This window comes from Chlamydotis macqueenii, chromosome 8, assembly GCF_036417535.1.
Source record: "Chlamydotis macqueenii isolate bChlMac1 chromosome 8, bChlMac1.mat, whole genome shotgun sequence".
Taxonomy (NCBI): domain Eukaryota; kingdom Metazoa; phylum Chordata; class Aves; order Otidiformes; family Otididae; genus Chlamydotis; species Chlamydotis macqueenii.
Window position 1 is genome coordinate 11,595,267 of NC_141563.1, and position 21,376 is coordinate 11,616,642.

At 49.2% G+C, this 21,376-nt stretch overlaps 1 protein-coding gene across 4 annotated transcripts in view; it reads right to left on the reverse strand.

Moving 5' to 3' along the window:
- The window catches only part of TNR (tenascin R), a 74,792-nt gene that overhangs the window by 19,567 nt on the left and 33,849 nt on the right, over positions 1-21,376 (reverse strand). For 2 of the 4 annotated variants that reach the window (XM_086752926.1, XM_086752927.1), the window contains exons 2-6: positions 10,032-10,587; positions 6,820-7,296; positions 5,973-6,236; positions 5,053-5,168; positions 2,344-2,494 (exon numbers count right to left, since the gene is read on the reverse strand). In XM_086752926.1, the coding sequence (XP_086609052.1) occupies positions 2,344-2,494; positions 5,053-5,168; positions 5,973-6,236; positions 6,820-7,296; positions 10,032-10,527 (1,504 nt within the window). In that variant the 5' untranslated portion in view covers positions 10,528-10,587. The remainder of the gene's footprint in view (positions 1-2,343; positions 2,495-5,052; positions 5,169-5,972; positions 6,237-6,819; positions 7,297-10,031; positions 10,588-21,376) is intronic. The other 2 variants (XM_086752928.1, XM_086752929.1) reach the window with 2 other exon arrangements.

Sequence of the window (21,376 nt, forward strand, 5' to 3'; positions counted from 1 at the left end):
GCAGCTCTCCTGTTGGTGCCCCTTACAGCTATAATGCTACTCATGCCCTTCTCTTGAGCTGGTTGTCAGCAACAATTCCTCCCTGGCTTTTTCAGGTGGCATCTCCGAGGATAAAACCTCCAATGTCTAACTGTGGTCCATTTCCTTTGCCCCTAGCTAAGCTAACTGCTCGTGCTTTGCGATGCGTTAAAAAACATAGTTTTCCGTTGTGCCCAGCTCTTCAAGCCACTCAAACCGCCTTTATTGATGATCTCCTTCCACTCAATTTACTCTTTTCTGAGCCTTTCCGTCATTAGTAAGATTTATCGGCAATGATATTATGTCTTTTGAAAGGTGTTGACAACGTGTTAAATAACGTGGGGCCAAAGACTGATCTAAGCATTGAGAACTGAGGAAGGTCTCTAGAAATACTCCTGCGTCGGTGCCAGCTCCTGGTTTGTAGTTAAGCTGGAAGATCAGCTCATAAAGCTGTTGACGTGTTAGCGATGAGGAGAGAGGAGAAAAAGCAACTGCTCTGGTGAGTCTTCGTAACTAACTGTCGGGCTGCAGTGAGTGTCCACCAAACCCTCTCAGATAAGGGATTTTAGCTAAATTAATACTGGGGATCTACTGGGAGACTGTTTTGGACATTTCTGCTTTCTTTTGCAGAGAATTTGGGCCCTTTCCTCCTCAACATCCCCCAACACTCAGCATCTGGAAATCATGGGCTCAAGAGCAGGTAATGGATGCTTTGAGTCCAGCAGGACCTAACACTGCACAGACAAACAGACGGGCCAAGTTTGGCCATTGCTTCTGTGCCATGGCAGCGTTGATGCACGGAGCCTGCTGGGCAGCCCCTTCTATCACTTACATTTTCACAAGGTGGGGAAAAAATCCACACTCATCCTGTAATTCAGTCTGTACTGCATGTAGGTTAAATTAATATACTGTATATATTAGAAAATGACACTGTATAATAAAGATGTGCTCAGTGGTGTGCCCCAGGGAAGTCCTGGGGGAGATGTGTGTGGGTAGGGGTGGGAAATACCAAGGAGAGTTAAAGATGTGTGGGGGAATTGGGAGCAGTGGAGTGAGGTCTGGGGACCAAACACCAATGGAGAAGGGAGGACGGCTGGGAAACAGAGTGTTTAGGTAGGAACTGGATGTCCAGCTTGGCCAGGACCAATCCAAACACTGAATCTCCATCTACCTCATGTTGTCCAGTCATCCAGGTGATGCTTGGAAGCATTAAGTTCTACTTAGGTGTGCAGCATGAAACCATGCCTTTGCTCCTTTATCACAGCACAAGGTGTTGAGGCAGAATGAGGATGATGGGGGCAAAGCTATAGTAGTGCCACAGAGGAAGGCAGACGCACCAGCAAAGGGATGCCTTCACAGAGCAGAGAGCTGGGAGCCCACCATCTCCACTCCTCTGCAAAGGTCAACTACCAAGTTTGAAGTACCAGCCTTTCTATGTTTTTCTGACTTCCTAGGGAAAGGAAGATTTGGGCTTGACCAGGAGATGTCTCTGTTAAGCCACGTCGAGCCAAGTGCGGAGGCAAAGCAGGAGGAGAGGACTGTGCTGAGGAAGCTCAGACCTGCAGCAAGCTGCTGCTGCTGAAGGGACCCTCCCTTCACTCTACCATTGCCTCAAATTAGCAGCCTGGAGAGAGCATCACCTCATTATAACCCTCCGGCAGCTATTTAAATGCTGTTTCCGTTTGCAACAGCTTGGATGGAGGTAGACGTCTGCCTGGCTGCCAAGGCAGACTGCAGCAGATCTGGCGTGGAGAGCTGCTTCTCCCCAGGGAGCTCTACCCATTGCCATGTCTCCTTCAGTAAGAAGACCCAGTTGAATTTCCTCTAGCCTATGGGATGGACCAGTGACTGACTGAATACATTGGTTAGGAGGGGATATGCTGTTGCTCCTGGCTCCATGCCCTGCTGCCTGATTTGTCTGAATTGGTGGGAGTAGAGGGCATATATTGGCACAAAAGCAGGTGGGAGTTTTAATATATGAGTAGGCAATACATTTATAGAGATATTTCTTGGGGGCATCCAGCCTCTCAAATGTGAGATTAGCAGAGAAGAGGAATTTATCCAGCTATATAATAAAAGCGGACCTGAGCCTACACTCCCAACCCCATTAACCTCGCCGTGGTTTCTGTGCTCACAGCAATTTGGGAGCAAGAGGGACAAAATACCGTATGAGGAAGCTGTTACTGCGATGCACTTGTAGCTTGGGCAGTTGGGTCATTCTAGTTTTATCCCTACTGCAGTGCTGGGCCGTTCTCACTGCTGGGTCCTTATTTTGGGGACCAAGCCCTGGGCGCTGCCGTGCTGCCTGTGGTTGGGCTCACTCACGGGTTGAGACGCTGTCAGAGGTGGGAGGGCTCCTGGCTTGTTCCTTCAAGGCCACCACGGTGACGGTGTACTCTTCCCCCGGCTTCAGCCCCGTCTGGTTGAAGGTGGTGACAGTGCTGGGGAGCTGGGCGATCACACCACCCTCATTATTCTGCCAGGGAGTGGAAATAAGTATTAAAAAAAACAACCAAAAAAGGTGGTTTGAGAGGACTGATGCATGGAGAGGAGGTGCCATCCATGTTGCATCCTTCCACACCCAGTTCTGCACCCCTAAATTGCATCCTTGCCCAGACAGGTCCCACCGTGGAGGTGAAAAAACCCAGAGTGAAGTCACCCATCAAGCATGGAACACACACATTGTTGAGCTGAGAAGTCCTCCTCCTTCTTCCCCTCAGCCCCCCAACTTCTGCATTTTTCCATCTGTGTATCTGCTGTTCTCCAGAAGATATAATAAAACCAAAGCCTGGTCTGGACTCCTTTCCCTGCTATTCACATGTCAGGAGCCTTCTGTTGTTCATATACAGGTATGCAACTGTAAGGTCTTTGTTTTGGCATCCCCTTCTTTTTAAGTATCTTTATTAAACTTCTTATACTTTGTGGTTTTGCTGTGAAAAGCCCTAAGTCTTTAAGCAACTGCAAATGTCACCTTTCCTGCCAGTGTTTGGACAAAGGATCTTTTCTTGCTGCTGTCTTCACTAATAACACGCTAAACAAATCTTTGCACATAGCTCTCAATTCATATTCATCTCTTTTCTCATTAAACAGGAAATCTTCCATTTTAGCCATAAATTGCCATCTTACCTTTCCTAATTTTCTTTTCTTAATCTGTCTTCATTCCGCCTTCCCCTCACCCCCCACTGTACCCAGTGCACGCAGCAGACGGGCAATCCCCTGCCTGACTCGGTTTTTGGGGTGCGGGGGCATCTCTGGGACCACAGAAGGAGGATTGCTCTGCAGGAGGGCGCAAGCATCCTCGTGGGGACCCCGGAGGACCAAATTAGCATCCTCTCACCCAGTTTTCAGGAAGACAGCATGAGCTCGATTTTGCTCGTAGAGGTTATTTGTGATGCTGCTGTTGTAACTCTGTTGTTTTTAGCCTCTGGGACTAGGTTTTAGGTTTATTTGGGGTGTGGCAATGGTTAGCATTTGCCCAAATAAGAGTTGCTTCCAGGCAAGTGAGATAGTGCTTCCAGTCCTTCCAGTGAATGAGACAGCACCCTCTGCCTTATTTTAGGAGAAAAGCTGGTGATGGAGACTCAAGAGAGTCCAATTTGGGGCAGAAGCATGACTGTGCTTTTATGGCACAGGACCATGTGCTTGACTGATGGATGCGAGAACTTCAAAACCCAGCACGCTACATCCCTTTTCAGCCCCGAAAACCTGCATCCAGGAGCAGCCATCCTTTTGCACCTTATCTCTTCCTTTAAATCCTGAAATGTCTCCACGTGGTTTTAGGTTTTAAGCTTAAAAATGGAAAGGAGGACTGATGGTTTGTAATTTTGGGCTAGCTTGAGAAAAACCTATCGTTCATGACCTTGCAGGGAGAAATTTGCTTTTATTCCAGTGGTTCCTCACCCTAAAATGGATATATCCCCATTTATCTGCTTCAGGGGTGCACTGTTGAGCTTAATTCCCAAGTATCAGGGAAATGTTTGAAAGATAGCTATTTTCTGCTACCAAAAGCTCTTCCTTGAACGTTGCCTTGTCATTTCAGCTTTTATCCCAATGGTGAATGAAAATTATCCTGGGGTTTATACCTGCAGTACCTGAACTTTGACATCCGACACAATTTGCATGTGGATGTAAGCAAAATTGCACCCAGATCCTTCCAGCCTTTTTGGAAATGAGAGAATGAGTTATTTAAAGCAATCAGGCCCTTGCTTCATGCTGTGTAATGATACTTTACAGTTGAGAGCATTTAAAACTTTGGGGCCAAGTCCTGCAGTTCTCCACTGCCCAGAGCTGCCTCTGACTCCAGTGAGGGTTTTGTACAAGTAAAAACGTCATAATTGAGCCCTTAATCAGCATTTCTTTTACTGCTGGGGCTTGAATGCTCTTGTAAAGAGGCTCCATATACAATTGAAGCTATACTTATGGCTAAATGGTGTAGAAATTATGAATATAAATTAAATACTTGATGTACAATTTTTGTAGCCGTGCATAGAAAATATGCGATATTTAGGGCAACATTTTCATCCTTTCATCTTTTCTGGCACAATTTCTACCTGTTCATCACTGCAGTTAAAATTCCATGGCAGGAATTAGCTGTGCGTGTGACTTGGGGATGCTGAAGGTGTCTGAGAGCCAGTGGCTGCTCGCTTTGATCCAGGCTGCTTTGGGCAGCTTTGCATGCAGAGAGCAGAGGCGAGGAAGAGGAGGAGGAGGATGGGTCGTGGCAAAGGAGATGGAAAGAGTGGAGGTGACAGCAAGAGGCAGCGAGGCTGGAAGTTTTATTTATTTATATGCTTGTCTTGATTTTATTGGAGAATTTCTTTGAGGACATGTATGTCTTGACGAAGACCAAAGACTACCGGGAAAACACAAGCTGGCAATCAGAGGTTGAGGTGCTTGTGGTTGTCAGATGTGAAGCACACAAATTGCAAACAGAGGTTGGGTTTTTGAGGGGCGGTAATTGGAAGCTAATTTAGGATCTGGTGTTTTTAGGGTGGCCGAGTGTACCCTGTCATGCTGTGTGTGCGGCGGCAGTACCTTGGGGATGAAGCTGATCTCCCAGCCATCGAAGGGGAAGGAGAAGGGCTCCCACTGCACCTCCACCGTTGTCTCTGTGATGGTCTTGAACTTCAGCCCCTGTGGTGTAACGAGGTCTGGAAGGGAGCAGGGGGTGGTGAGCAGAGCGGGATGTGTGTGTGGGTGCTGCTGATCCCCACCCCGCTCCCTGTGGCTGTTTTGTTATCTGAGCAACAAAATTAGGGAACCTTTTGGTAGCTGTTAGCAGAGTTCCTTTGTCCCCCTTCCGAGTGGGTTGGAAGGAGAAGAGTGAAATGTCTGGGCTGCTGGACACCGAAGCATCCCACTGCATAACCATGTTAACAAAGTGAGTGATGGGACTGTAAAAGGGGTGTCTGGATAGTTTATGTTTTCCCCCTGCCCTCTGTATCTTTAGTTTCTGGGGATCCTTTCTGGAGGTGGCTATTACAGCATGATACTCCCCTTTTCCTCAGTGCATCATGGTCCTGGTCAGGACTGCATATCTCCTGATGCACAGTAGCATCCCATCTTGCTGCATCACCCTGCTATGCAGATTTGTCATGGGGGACCCATCCAGGAGTGGGAGGAGAACCTGTGACTTCTATGATATATAGTAATATTTTCTATGAGGAAGAAAATGTAATATTTTGGGCCATATTCTAAGGGCTTCAATAAAAACCTGAAAATGTCTTTGATTTTTAGTCATTTGGGTTTTTATCCAGACAGTTTTTCTGTAGAGGGTGGGTGCATTTCCCCCTTTCCTATACCCCCATACAGATATAAATGGAGATAAAGATATCCCCAGTTTTGGGGTTTTTTTCAAGGCTTAAGTTTCTGCTGCTAGAAGATTTTTATGGAAAAAGTGAGATAGCTTAACCATCACCTCTGGTTATCTGCAACAAGTGCAGTAGGATACTTACTGGTCATCACCTTGGAGGTAATGGGGATGCTCAAGACATCACTGATGACTGCGTAGACACTGACATTGTAGGCAACACCTGGCTCCAGCTCCGTGATGGTGATGCTGCTCCAGTCCCCGGGCACCCGCTGCTGGAGCTGGGTGCTGCCCGGTCCCGCCGGCTGATATGAGACGACATACTCGGTGGCTGCCCCGGGGCTGTCCCATGTCAGCTCGATGGAGCTGTCGCTGATCCCTGTCACTCGGAGGTTTTCAGGAGGAGCCACTGATGGGAAGGGCAGAGGTAAGGAGAGTGTCAGGGTGTGCATAGCTTATCCTCCCACCTGGCTGTGAGGAAGAGTGCATGAGTTTGCTGGTGGGACACAGGTATAGGCTTTGGGCTGGGGGCTATGTGCTGTCTGTGGTTGTATTGAATGCTGTAGCAAGGCAAGGGTTCAGGAGAACCCGGCTCTATCTGCTGTTGCACCAAGGGTTTGCCACTGATGCTGGGACCAACCTCACTGGCTTTTTGCTCGCTTCCCAAACTTTTGCCAGTGGCTTCTTAGGGGACAGGAACAATGGGGAGGCAGTCAAACTGCAGGGCCTGAGCACGTCCTGTGTGACAACCTTCAAGGCCAGGTTGGATGAGGCTCTGAGCAACCTGATCTAGTCAAAGATGTCCCTGCTCCTTGCAGGGGGGTCAGACTAGATGGCCTTTGAAGGTCCCTTCCAACCCTAACCATTCTATGATTCTGTGCTCTGCCAGGTAGGGGTTTCTCCCAGGCTTGGTGCTCCTATGGGGCTCTGGGCACCTTGAAGCCCTTGCTCATACATTAGGGTCTGGCTCTCCCCACGCGTGCCCACACTACCTGCTGAGCAGTCCTGCCCTTCGTAGCCTTCCTCGCAGACGCAGAGACCATCCTGGCAGACCCCACGGCCACTGCAGGCGTTAGGACAGTGCAGCCATCTGCAATCCTCCCCGGCGTAGCCCTCCTGGCAGATGCACGTGCCATTAGCGCAGTAACCCTTCCCCGAACAGTCGCGGGGGCATCGCAGCTGGGAACAATCTTCCCCGGTGAAACCCTCCTCACAGACGCACTCGCCGTCCACGCAGAGCCCATGGGAGCCGCAGCCAGTGGGGCAGCGGAGCTGGGAGCAGTCCTCACCGCCGTAGTCATTGTCGCAGATGCACTGGCCTTCCAGGCAGACACCGCGGCTGGAGCAGCCCCGGGGGCAGAGGGGCTCGGAGCAGTTGCTGCCCGCCCAGCCCTCCATGCACACACAGCTGCATGACTCCAGGCTGAAGTTCCCATGGCCGCTGCACTGCGGGGTGTAATCCAGCTGCCCTGCAAGGACGTGGGACTGAGGGTCAGAGCCCACCGAGTGGGAGGTGGAAAAAGAGCAGCATTGGCCCCAGGTCAGCCTGTCACTGGGTTGTGGGGAAGGAGGGCAACATGTGGAGCAAGTAGGGAATGGTCTTCCTTGTGGTTGAGCATGCCCTGCTCTGGGGAGCTGGTGGCTTTAGGGCTGGCAGGGGCAGAATTTGTGATGTGATCTCATGGAGGGACTTGGGTTGGTCCCCAGGAATTTGTCTGTCCCCTCGGGAGTCCTGGCCTCCTGGCATCTAACCATGGGTGCCATCAGCCCTGTTTGGGTGCAAGTGCTCCCTTTGGCTTCTCTCCAGGTCAGAACTCTGGCAATGGGAACCTCCCTAGACTTCTTACTTGGGAAAAGCCTTCCCTGGCCAAGCCCTCTGCACCAGCCATGACTTAATGGGCTCCTGCTGTCTCCTCTCCACCCACTGTTTCATTTTCCAGGGAAGAGATCCCAGTCTCCTCGCTCACTCTCCTGCAAGAAGCAGATACGTGCCCAAAGACATGATCTTCATCCCTATCCTGGTAAGCCTGATTAAGACGGAGCCATTGACTTTGCACAAAGTATCGTGAGTTTGGGTGTGCTGGGTTGTGGGAAAGCACACGGTCACTGTGGCTATCACTTCTAATGTCTCCCCTTTACCTGGCGGCCTTACTCAGCACAGGGTAGGAGAGGTGCACAGGGATGAAGGCACCAGTCACTCTGACATTGACAATGCTCGCCTCTTTTGCCAATGGATCATGGACCCATTGATCCAGCTTAAGGCTTACCCCAGCCAGGCTAATTTTTCCTGGCTAATTTTTACTGCTTTTCTTCCTTGTATGAACCAAGGAATAGCAGAAACCCTTTCCATACTTCCTCCGACCCTTGGGAAGCTGAGCTATCTGAGCAGCTCTTCAGATAGTAGGTGCAACAGATGCTCGTGTCAAGAGGGTTCGGTTAGATGCTATGTCGGACAGACCCATTGGAGGTACTTGGCAGGATGCTTCCCATCTAAACTGTGAGTACTGGGAATGCTGATCAGGTTCTCTTCAAATTTCAGCCTCTAGTTAAGTTATCAAAAGACGAGAGAGGATGCTTGTAAGTGTGCTGGAAGAGAGTGGCTTTCCTTGGGGAAATGCCTCGGGCGGTGGGGTAGGGATCCTGATCTCCTTTGCAGTGCAGTGAATTAAAAGCAACTGTAATAAAAAGAAATGAAATTACCCCAGTTTTAGCTCAACGCGCATCTGCAGTCAGAGTGGAGACTCCACTAAGCAATGAATATTTAATGGGATGGTCTGTGTATGTTGCAAGTAGCCCAAACAGGCCCATCAGAGTTTCAAGTTAATTTCTTTAAAACAGTTTTTCCCATTTAGTTTCCGATGTGATTTTAACCCTTGCTTTGCATACACCAGTGGCATATGTAGGTGATTTCCTTTTCGTGTTTTTCTAACACACCTGATCACTGTCACACTGAGTTGGCGATGCAGGATGGACATGCACTGACTTCTCCCAGCTGCATGGGAGATGCCAGCCTCAGCCACCCCGCTACATGTGCTGTCCCAATTTCTCCCTCCCTGACCCACAGACCCTTGGTCCAACCCTGTTGACTTGAGTGTGGGTCACTCTCATTTCATTTTAATGTGTCCTCAATGTAGAGCAGTTGGGGTACCACAGAAATCACACTAATAGCTGCAAAACTTAAAAAAAAAAAGCAGCGGGGAGTATGGGGAAAAGGGTTGCTTTTGGTTTTTCTTCCTTCCTGTTGTTTTTCTTGGCCTGAAAAGCAGTTTTGCCCTGGAAAGACACCCTGTGTGGCTCTCCTCACTTGGTGGCTTTTTCCCACGAGGAACCCTGGTGCATTGAAGCCCCGAGCAGGGCTGGGCTGCAAGGGACGGATGCCCTTTGGGCCAGCCCCTCTTACCGACCTCCCTGAGACGTAAGGAAAACCATCAGTGTGCTAGCTCCTGCGCTATCAAAATGCAGCCTCTAGCCCAAACCTTTCTTAACCCATCTCATTTCAACTGTGTGCTGCTTCCCTGGCTCTGAGGAATGGCCACAGTGAAACGAGGGGCCGTCTTTGATGGGGTAGCCCTAATGGGGGGCTCTCAGAGAACTTCACAGTATTGTTATTCAGATGAAGTATCCTGTTGATGGTTTTGTGCCTTTGTTATAGGTTTAGTTTGTATCTTTCAAGCCAACAGAAGTAATTCCCTGTATTTTTTATTCTTTTTTTTTTTTTAAACCGGCTTTTCAAACACATCCACCCCTCCTACAGAGAAGATAAAGGGGTTTATTGCCAGCTCCCGTGGTGCTGCTTTCAGCTCAGGGATGGCTTAGGAGAGCAGCAGCCACGTCTCTCCTCCATGTCCCACAAGCAGTGGCAGTTCTCTAACAGCGTTGCAAGGACTGCAAGATTGGGAGATCATCCTGCTCACCCCTTACCAGTGGTAATTTTATTTGTAACAAGGCTTTAGCTCTGGCCACGACAGGGTTTCTGCAGTGAGTGGGGTGTGGGGGCTCAAGTGACCAAATCTCTTCTGGGAGTTTTCCTGCCTTGGAGGATGTGAGCTGAGCTTTTCCCCTAAAGCCACAGCCACATCATGGGTGCACACAGGTTTTCCTCTGTTACCACTCTGAGTGGCATCACCAGTTTTATATTTATTTCTCCTGCCTTTTGCTCAAGCCCTCAGTCCCCAGCAAGAGCTAACAGGGATGGCATTACTACCTGTGGCTGCATTTTCTTGGCAGCAATTGGAGTTGCATTGGTCCCGGAGCATGGAGACCTCCCTCTCCAGCATCTCAATCCTGCTCAGCAGCTCCTGCAGGGATGGGAGAGAGGTGGAGCACTTGCAGGCCTGCTTGGGCAAGTTTATCCTGTGGGTGAAGGTGACCTGGCTCTCGCTGTCGGAGGTCTGCTCTGTGTACTCTGCCAGCCGGTCGTCTTCTGAACTCACCTCCTCGGCTGAAGACTTGAACATGGATGAGCAGCAGCTGTCCATGGGGATGTTGATGTTGTAGATGTGGTGGAAGACCATGGGCTGCTCTTTGATGGGTGGGCTGCAGTTGGCAAGGCCACCCTCCTCATCCACTGCTGGCCTCTCAGCTGGCTCTGTTGTCACCTCCAGCCGGCACTCAAAAGGCTTGAGGATGGCGCCTAGCAGAAGCAAGTTGAAGCTGATGAGCACGTTCCTCAGGACTGGATATTCACTGTCAGTTCCCATTTTCTTGGGAGAGGGAAGAGCCTTCTAAGCCAGCCTTGGTCAGCCAAGTGCAAGGAGGACCTGAGGACACAAAAGAAAAAGAGCACGGTTGGTGTTAGCCCTGAAACTGTGCTTAGCTTAAAGAGGCAAGTCCTGCTAGGCAAAGTGATCCAGTGAGATGTGGGGCTGACTTGACTCACTCACTGCTCAACTCCTGCTGCTGGCTTTGGTTGAGCCTAAATCAGCCCCAAGCAAAGCCCATAGCTGGTGGGGAGACCCTTCCATAGCCCTTGAACAATGATAGAGGCAGATTATTGTTGCTATTTTTTTTTTTAAAGGAAACAGTTAATCTGGTACTAACAAAGCACCAAATACATGTATTTTCAGGAGAAACACTCCATATGGGATCTACTTTCAGTGCCACATCAGTACAGCATGGGGGGTCCAAAGGGTTAACGCATGGGTGATGGTGACGCATCCCTGCGCTCTCCTTTGGTTGTCTCCTGTGCCTCAGGAGCTTCGCCCAGGGTTGCTAAGCTTCCTCCAGTAGCTATAGGAACGGCAGCCCCAATGTTAAACACCGTTAAATTACAGCGCACAGGCTCCAGCTTGTTCAGGTTGATGCTCTGAGCAGACAAATCCCGTTAAAGTGGCTTCACCGCCTGCTCATGCTCTGCATGACGAGTTAACTTTGCCTTGATTTGGAGCAATACAACTTCTCATTCAGATATCGATCACGAGCCCCTGGGTGGTAATCCAGCCTCTGAGGACCACATTTATGCCCGACCTAAAATCACCACTGCCTGCCCAGTTGTGCTGGGGATGGATTCACCCCCATTACACTTGTTGGGGCTATTGTGTGCTGACCAATACTTAACTCCAACTGGTTTGCCATGACGAATCGCTGCCTGGTTCATCAGAGGATAGTGCTAATGGGCAGGTGAGGCTGTGTCTGCAATGTCATTGCACCCAAAGATACCGTTTGCCTTGTGTTTTCTTTGCAGGATGTAGTTTATGTGCAGGCCAAGTGGGATTGTTGAAATGTTGCTGCTCAGGGGGCATGTTGTACTGTGCTCAAAGGCTCTCGGCTGAGCCCTGGCACTGCTTCGGTGTTAGAACAGCTAATTAAATATAATTATTTATAATTAACTATTTCTAGCTAATACCTTGAAATTCCTGATTGGACTTCTCACAGCATTTTAGAAGGGAATGTAAATCATTATGTTTTCGGGTCCCTACCTCTGTTGGGTTTGTAGGACCTGGAGTGACAAATGCTGGAGATGTGCTTTGTGGTTCTTTCTGCACCAGCAGTGCAGATCATGCAGCAGACACATTAAATCTGGTCAACAGGCTCTTTACAGTGCTGATAAAAAGATGCAAAGTACTGAGAACCTCCTCGCTTCATCACCAGAAACTTTGTCAAAGCTCCAAGAAGTTGTGGGGTTTAGGTATTATTCGAAGTCAGGACCTGGCTCTTGCCGTGTCCAGCCTTAGTTCTTAATTAACTTTAATAACTCTGTATTTAGTAACGTTAATACCTCTATGAGGGCTTAGCCATTTATGCAGATTTGAAGAAGACTATGAATAAGCACGTGGGGCTACACAGGTTAAGAAGAACTTAAAACCTTGAAGACTTAAAACCCCTGAGTGCTGGGGTGACCCATTTGGATGGCACCTGCCTTAAAGTGCCACTGTGTGGAGAGGTGCAAATTGCCACATCTACCAGCTACAACATGGCCCTTCTTCTGAGACATTTGTTGGCAAAAGGAGGAGATGGGACATCAGCCTGGTCTGACTCAGCTGCCTATTGCAGTAGCTCTCCTACCAGTTCCTAAAACTGGGAAACGGCGGTGCAAAGGAGTGTCAGGTTGAATGTTTCCAACAAGCTATTTAAAGCCAAATCTCCCCCGCTGCATTTGGTGCAGACCCTGTAGGGTGTGGACTTGCGGTTTCACGTCTGGTCCACACTAAGGCATGCTGGCCACGGTGAGCATAAGGTGCAGGACAATGGGGATGATGTCTTGATGGCTTTTGGTGGATGCTTCCAGCCTACTCATGTGGGGTCTTCTACAGGCCATGGGAGCTGGCCTGGCGGGGCAAATGTGACACTGCAGTGGTTTGGTTTTGGTGGTTTTTTTGAAGGTGTGGGAGAGGATGGAGGTGCAATGCTCAGCTGTGATCCACAACTGAGCCACGCTTGGAGCTACTTGCTAGGTCTGATTTTGCTGGTATCCGCCAGTGCCATAATCTTCAGCAATTGCCATCCCTTATTTCTAATGACTCTCCTGCTCTGGAGCTCCTCTCAGCTCCCCAGGGAATGTCCGTGCCTCCTCCCTTCCCCTGCTGCTGAATGAAAATATTTGTTTACTGGTTTCTCTCCTACAACACCACGTTACTCCAGAAAATATCACTATTCAGCCGCCTCGCAGTCGTCACAAGGTTATTACCCCATATTACTGCAACGTTTCTGCTGCACTTTTCTTCTCGGCTCCATGCTTAATGCCTGCTTCTTGTGAGCAGGCACCTGGGACTCCATTGGTAGGCTCTCTCTTTTTTTTTCTGGTTTTAGGAAAAGCAAGAAAAATGGAAATAACTCCATGGTGGAGTGGCCTCCTCCTTCCCCTTGGTTCCCATGGTGGCTCTGGCCATGCTTGCAGAAGTCAGAAAGGAGAAGGGCACTGGAGATGACAAGAGAAGGGAGTGAGATGGATGGGATCGATGCTCCGTAAGTGGCGATTTGGGGCTGCACTCTCATACCTTGACCCCCTCAAATCCCCCTCTACTTTCTGGGCCCTCCAGTCGCTCTTGGGTGGCCCTGACTGACCCATGGAGAGACTTCTTGACCCTGCGTAATTGGGCAGCTGTGACAGGGGGAAGTGTGGGGACTTAGTGCCAGCTGCCTTTGACTGACTCTTAGCGTTCAAGGCTAACTGCCCACTCCTTGGCCTCTTGCTCAGCTTTTTTGTGTGCTTGGAGTGGAAGTAATTGTGGCTGTGAGCCAGATGCCTCAAGACGGGCCAGAGCTTCAAAGCAAGCCTCCTTGCAGGATTACAGGAGCAGCTTAGACACAAGGAGATGAAATCCTCCCCCTCCCCACCCTTCAGATCCAGCCTGGCTCAACAGAGACGCTAGAGCCTGTTTACAAGGGATGGGGAGAGAAGGGTTCCAGTTGGATGCAGGGACGAGAGAGTGGGAGATGGGTCAGTGGATAAAGCGGAGCGAGCAGATGCACGGCAGAGATTGCTTGCTAATGACAGCGAGCAGGTTGGGTAGTTAATGACTCTCTAACCCATAGACCGAAAGCCATTCATTTGGTGGTGGAAACCTCCAGGCTCATTGATCTGAATCTCTTTATCAGTGTATTCATCACGGCTGATGCTGGTGGGATGCTCCCTAGCTCTCATTTCTGAGCAGCAAGTAATGGCATCTCCCTCCAGCCCTACCCAATGTGGTGGCCTTGGGCAGCGAGTGAGGCTGCAGGGGTGGTGGCATCCCCATGGAGTGATGCTAGGGGAGCTTTATTTTTTTATTATTATTATTATTATTATTATTATTATTATTATTATTATTATTATTATTATTATTATTATTATTATTATTATTATAAACAGGATCATGGAAGGAAAAAAAAAACAAAAAGAAAAAGTATTCCTGCATCAACTGGGTGCTGGGTTAGGCTTAATGCCACCTCTTTGCTGTGAAACAGTGAAAAGTCACCTTGGTTCGGGGTGACCCCAGCTCAAACCAGGCTGAAACCACAGGGTCCTGCAGAGCAGGAGAATGCTCCTTGATGTCCCCCAACCCACAGCAGACCGTCTGAGTCATGAATCCCTGCTAATCCCTAACTTCTTCCTGGAGGCTTGGGCTGACAGCTCTGAAACTCTGCCAGACTTCTGCATGTGTTCCCAGGGTCTGTCATCTCCTTTCCCTATCTGGTTCTGCTTTGTCTCCTGCTCCTCCTATCAATGATTTGCTTTTTCCTGAAGGACCCCATCACTGTGAGCTCAGCCAGGGTGGGTTAATGCAGGGATTTGGCTGGCAGCGCTGTGGGGCTGCGTGCACAGTCTGACAGCTTGAGGCTTGTCAACTGGGGAAGAGAAGTTGCAGTAACTTTCCTACTTTGGATTCTTTGTCCTCCTGCCCTACTGATGCTTCTGAGCTCTGCTACTGCTGCCCATGGGCAGCAACAGAACCATTAGAAACCATTCACTGAGCGAACAGATCCAGGACGATATGCTTCCTTCTCCCTGTACAAAGAAAAAGAAGCAAATTTCTGTGGTTGTTTCACATGTTAAATTAGTTGCCTTAGGATCAATTTATCTGGGGTGCTTTTTAGTCCTTTTCTTTCTCTCTCCTTCGTTGCCACCAAGTTCAGATAAAACTCCAAGCTGGTGGTGTTCCCAGCGGCTTCGGTCCCTCCATCCCCTTGGAAAGCCTCCCAGCTGGGGCAGCGCAGGCAGCCTTGAGCCCAGTGCTTTCCCCGCATCCAAAGGTTGATACCTTCTCCTTCGCTTTCCACCACGCTGGGGCAATGCATCTCCATCTGCTCGCACCCACCATGAGAGGTCTGAGCTCCAGTTGCCTCTGGCAGAGCACAAACTTGAGGCTGCTGCTTTGTTTTTAATATCGTGTTATTTCCAACCCCCCCAGCCGCTTGTAGGTGCCAGGCGGGAGTCACGCTCGTTCAGAAGCAGCTTTCCCTGTGCTTCGAAAACCAGAGCTGGTTTCTCTTGGTTTGCTTTGCATTTTTTTTTCCCCTACGGTCCCTAGAAACATGGATGTTTGAATTAAATTTCAAATTAAAGAGTTATTAAAGTTAATTATGAAGTTTGGCAGACACTGAGCTCTCGGCTCCAAAGCATTTCAGCTTTGGGGAGCTGTGAAAGAATCAATCTGCTGCAATTTCTGTGCGGTGCTCAATAAAAAACCACACAATATAAAACTGAGAAAAATATTTGAGGGCTTTTGCCAACATATACCACAGCAAAGTGCTCTCTTTCCCTCCTGAATGGCCTCTGTCTGTCCAGGGCTTGTGTCTTATGGGCCAGTGAAGGAAGAAATAGAAAAACCCTATTAAATCCACAGTGCATCCACCCTAATTATATATTTTTGGCTATTTTTACATTTTGCTGATGGGCTGTATTTTTGCGAGCAAACGGTGCTGGGAATGCAAAAGGGAACCCGTGTGCAGTGATGCTTGGAGCAGCTGTGTTGAGGAAGTTGTTAATGGTGTGGCAGTGTTTTTTGGGGGGCAGCATCACCCAGAAATGCAGTGCTGGGCCCCCCAGCAGCATCTGCACCTCCTTTTTTATGGCTTGGCAGTATAAGCATAGCAAACGCCAACTGTGCCCCAGGGGCTGCTGCAGGACAGGCGCAGGGACAACAGATCTGCATGATGGGGATGATGCCAGCAGTTTTATCTCCAGCATTTTGCTGGAGATAATTTAATATTTGGATGGTCCAACAACATTTTTATTTTTGTGTGAGTTTTGGTGAATAGCTTTCATTTTTTAAAAACCCAACGCTGCCCGGAAAGATGCTGGAAAAATTAAACACTTCCTATCTAGTGTTTCTCCAGCTAGATATTGTGTATTAAAATGTTTTTTAAATCGCTAAAGATGTGAAAATGAAGTGAACGTTTTGTTCTGGTTGAGAAACACTTTAATCTACTCGGAGCACATAGATGTATATGTGCATATATACATATTTATATGCATTTATAGCATTTCCTTTTCCTGAACACAAGATAAACCACAAGCCCTGCTTTTTCGTGCAGATGGCAAACTGGCAAAATGAGATTTTTTTTTTTTTTTGAAGTTCAGACCGGGACACATCCTTAATGCTGACCAACAAACTGTCAAGAAACAGGCTTTGCTGCCTGCTTCCTCGGCGCCGTAGGGACAGGTAGATATTAGCTAACACCCAGCAGTCCCCTAGCCGTGTCAGGGCTGGCTGCTTGGAGCTGTGGCGCGTTCCCTTCCGGAGCTGGGCTGGCAGGAACCAGGCTGCTGCCATGGATTTGCTCCTGGCTGCTGATAATGGTGGGAGGGAGCCTGGTGCATGGTGGTGCGTGAAGCAGGCAGGAAGCCTCTGAGTGTATTATTTGGGCTTTTATGATTAAAAGTGTGTTGGAAGTTTCCCATAAGCCAAAAAACTCCCCCACTAGATGGTTTTCAACTCTCCCAGGACCACCCTGGAGATACCCGAGTGCTCAGAGCAGATGATGCTTGTTCCATGTTATGGCGAGATGCAGCCCATGCAAGCTTTCCTCCTGCTCGCTGGACTCACAGGGAAGGAAATTTGGCTCTCTGGTGTGGTTGGCTTCCCAGCCATATGCTTTCCACTCCAAGGTGACCATACAGCTGGGAAAACAAGGTGGACTGAAAGCTCTGAAGCTCAACTCTGTGGTTTTTTTTTAGATCTCCCAAGGGAGGCTGCAGCACTCTCTGGCTTAGAGCAACTCATCGCTCCTATGCATCGGCATCGTTATTGGCTCTGCATTGAATCACTCCTGGGTGCCACAGCCTTCCAGCCGTGGCAGGTGAGGACGTGTGCACGGGAAGGTGCACGCCTTGCTTTTGCTTTGCTTTGTGATCCGGCAAGAAACTCCTGTGATTTGCCCGTCTCACCGGAAAGCACTGGTGTCTCATCAGCCGCTAACAGAGAATTAGTGGAAATAATTGGGTCAGCTCCTCAGCAGCCTGAAACTGCTGCAACTTTGGCGTCACGAGGCTGATCTGCACCAGTAGAACCCTCCTGAGCAGATGCAGAGATTCAGTGTGTCCTGCAGACTCCATTGCCTCCTGTAGTTTTCCAGGAGCGGAAGAGGCCTAACTCCCAGTTATTACTAACCTAATGATGTGCAATTTGTCTGTTTAAAAAGGTCGTCATTGCATTAATTCCCTGGGCTTCGTGGCAGAATGAAGGTCCTCACTACATGCAAGCAAACAGGATCCTCTCCATGATCAACAACTTCTGCACCCTGTGCCTAATTGCAATCCTTGTCTCCTCTCTAAACACAGCCTGTTGCGGGCTTTTGGGGGAATTAAAGGAGATGGAAAGCTCGGAGGAGCGAAGCATCACGTCCCCCGTAACACTGGACCTCAGCCTGAGGTCAGTTAGTTGATGGCCAGACCCTGTGGACTCATGGGGCCGGAGCTGAGGACCAACACTGATACCTGCACCGCGCCGGAGAGTCCTGACCGAGTCATTTCACGTTGCCACCTCAGAGAGGGAATGATTTTCACCCTACTGACTAACTGCATATTTAAGGATGAAATACTTTGATGCTTTTACCAGTGTTCCCTAACTATATGTGGAGGAAGAAATCTATAGTTCCCCCAACTGACTGTAAATTCTGCCAGCTTAATAATTCATGCACGCCTCTGTGATTGCAGCCTACATTATATCTTCCTTTCATTACGTATTCTTTTATTGAATTGCCATGGCATATATCAGTAGCCTCTATAAGCTCCCACGGGAAAGAAGGCAGTGGCTTAGTGCAAAGATTTCGGGGAGAATCTCGTTTGATTTTCCCATTAACAGTTAAAGCCCGGATCCGGCATGTCTGGCTTCACGTCAGCGCGTGCGACTGCTGCCTCCCACCTGCTCCCCTGTGGAGCATGGGGAATTGCCAGGGTAAGTCTCATTTTTGCAAGGGTGCAGTCTCTAATCCAAGCCCATCCCAGCATTTTACTGAGCAAATTGTGGTGTTAACTGTCTTCATTTCTATATATTTACAGGCAGCAGGTACATTATCAGCTCCCTTTTCAAAGTGACTGCGCTGAACCATGCGCCATGAAAAACACTTGCTCGGTGCAAAATTCACTTGTGTGACCAGCTTGCAAAGGTAGGCACCTAATTTTGTAATGAAAGCCAAGGTAGGCACCTAATTTTGTAATGAAAGCCATTAGCAGTGGGCTTGGGCAGTGCCCAGCTGCTGCCCGTACCTCTTCGCTGTGACTGGCCTCAGTGCCCTGTGAGTGATGCTGAGCTTGCAGGCGCAGGCTGCGAGCCTGCGATGCAGCACCCAGGTCTCATGGTTAGACACTTTTCTCCGGCCTCTAACATCAATATAAAGGCCTAAGGTGTCCAGTGCCCTGCGGGAGGGTGACCTGCTCCCTTCTGGCTGCGTACACCCTGGTCCAGCAGTGCCTGAACTCCCAGCTCCTAATGGGAGTCGCTGGCTGCTAAAACTGAGCTCTTCCATTCTTCTGGACGTGTGATTTGAGTTGTGGCAGGTGAGTAATTGGTAGCCTGTCCCTCTGAGGGCTAAGATTGGATGTCTGTTGGAGATGGCCTTGGCTGACCCCACTGCTGGGACAGCCCTGTCCCTCAGGATTCTTTGCCTTTGAAAGTTCATCACGTCCTACACTTCACACTGTATATTTATTCACATTCAGTTATGAAATAAATCCCCTCTCACTGTGTCTGTACATTGCAGAAAGGTTTATTTTATCCTTATTCAGCATCTCTGGGCGTTAAAGTTGTTTTACTAGAGAGAGCCTGGGGCCGAGGCTGGGATGGCTCCCGCTGTTCTCTCCTGCATCACCATTTGCCCATAACTATGTTCCTGGGAGCATCGCTCCTGCCCCATGCCTGGGGAGAGACTATATTTCCAAATAAAGATCTGGGACAGGGCCAGGCCTTTATGAGGTGTTACCCTTCAGTACTAAAGCTGTGTGCCACGTTTCTGAGCTCCGCGACAGCTGCTCTGCCTGCCCTACTGGCTCCCAGAGCTCTGCCGGAGACGCTCGGAAGCCGTAAAGGCAGAATTAACCATAATTATGGAGCATCGCAGGGCGTAAACACCCTCTAAATCCTCTTTAATTACGTGGTAGCACTTAATTACATGGCAACTGGAATGTAAGTGCAAAAATAAATATGATTTCAGTTTTATCTTCAGCAGGGGCACTGGTAATTAATTTTAGAGTGTAACATAGGACCCGGCTGAACATGGGCATGGTGCGGACCCTGCATGCACAGCGCTGCAGAGGTTCTGCCACCCGGGACAGTCAAACCTTCTCTCTCTCCAACAGCCATGGCTTTGCCATCCCTTCCCACTGCCCCCTTGGCGGCATCTTTCTGTCTGTCTGTCCATGCATAGACAGAGACTTACAGACGTCACGGTAAGGCAGGATCAAGTGGTGGGGTACCTACTCATTCTCCAGCATGGAGAAAACCAAGCATGAGAGCCTCTGCGGCAAATGAATCCCACCTTAATTATGCTACGAACCCACAGCCCATAACCAGTGGGATTCGGATCACTCAGCCACAAGCATGAGTTTATTTCCCCCTGTTTGCTCCCAGCACACAGCTTGGGTGCTGGCAGCAAGTTCCCGTGCTCATCTAGCTGATGCTTGGCTGTCATGTTGCATTAGAGTCTACGAGTTGACCCGGACCTCCTCGGGGCTTAGCTGAGGCGGATGCAAAAGACCCAGCTTGGGATGCTCTGTGGCCAAAATGCCACCACCCGTTACCCCGGGCTTGGATCGAGCATACAGCTTGATGAAGATGAAGGAGTGTGTGATGAAATGCAAGGTCAAGTTGAAGAAATCGGATGTGCCATGACCTCCATCACCCCATATAATTACCGCTTGCCACCATCACGACTGTGAAACAGATACCAGCACTGCAGACCAGGAGAGGAAAATCCCTGCCATTATCATGGCTTTTTAAAACCGTAATTAGGGAATTATAGCATTTTCTCCTGGGAACCGTGAGCAGGGGCACCCAGGAATTAAGTTTGCTTTCGGTAAAAGCAAAACCACCTGCTGAACTCAAATAATGAGCACTTTTTTTTAACTTGCTTTTTGGTTTGCCTAGTCATATACACCCTGACCTGATGTTGGGGAATGGAAAATATATGCTCATCTGGTGTGGTTTTGCATTTGTTTTCCCCCCACAAGTGTATTTTTACAGTGCTGAGATGAAGCAGAGCTGATGTGAGTGTGAGGTCGTGCACGCTGTGGCTTTGCCTCACCTGCTTTATGACCCCTCTACTGGAAAAATTTTCATTTTTCGCCCTTCTTTAATATAGTGCTCCAACTAAACTGTGCAATATGGCTGATTTACACACATATGCAACCTGGTAGGTAGCAGCAGGGATCGTGCTGTGAACCCTCCAAGAATTGATATGTTCTACTCGCCTTCGCGTTGTAATTTCCCCTGAATATTCAGAGCAGCAGAAGATACTCGCGCAATAGATTTGGGGCTGGAGCAAAGCTACCACGGTGCAGCTGGCTCTTGCTCTAGAGGGTAGTTTTACCTGGGCAAAGCTTGTCCCAGGTCCATTTTGGGGATCTGCAGGGTCACCTTGGGAGGGGATAGCCTTGTGGCAGCAACCGCAAGGAGCCTGCAGATGTTTTCTATCATCTTCCAGCAAAAAGATAGCCGAAGAGAGCGCGAGCAAGCCGAAGCAGAGAAATGAATTGTAGTCCTGCTGCAGAGAGTTCATTTGATAAATAATGTATATAGAGTTTGCAGTAATAACTGCTTTTTTTCGACCCAGGCAGCCTGGCTGGGTTTGACACATCCTGGGTGTATTCCTCCTTCCAGGCAGTGAATGGGATGATGGGCGCTCGCTTCCACGGAGGGGAAATCAGGGCAGGCAGTGACAGGCTCTGTTGTGTCAGATAGGCTAATCTGGGACTTTTCTCACTTCTGATGAGCCGTGCGTGTGTGTATGGAGAGGAGGCGGCCTTTCCAGGCATTGAAGGAAGAAAGAGATGCGCTGGGGAAAACCTCAGGAAAGCTCCTGAGGTTAACACGTGCCATGAACCTATAGCTGAGAGGAGATGTATAGCCCTGGGTGGGCAGGTGTGTACTGGCTGCCCCCACACCAGGATCTCACACAGACTCACCTGCTGGC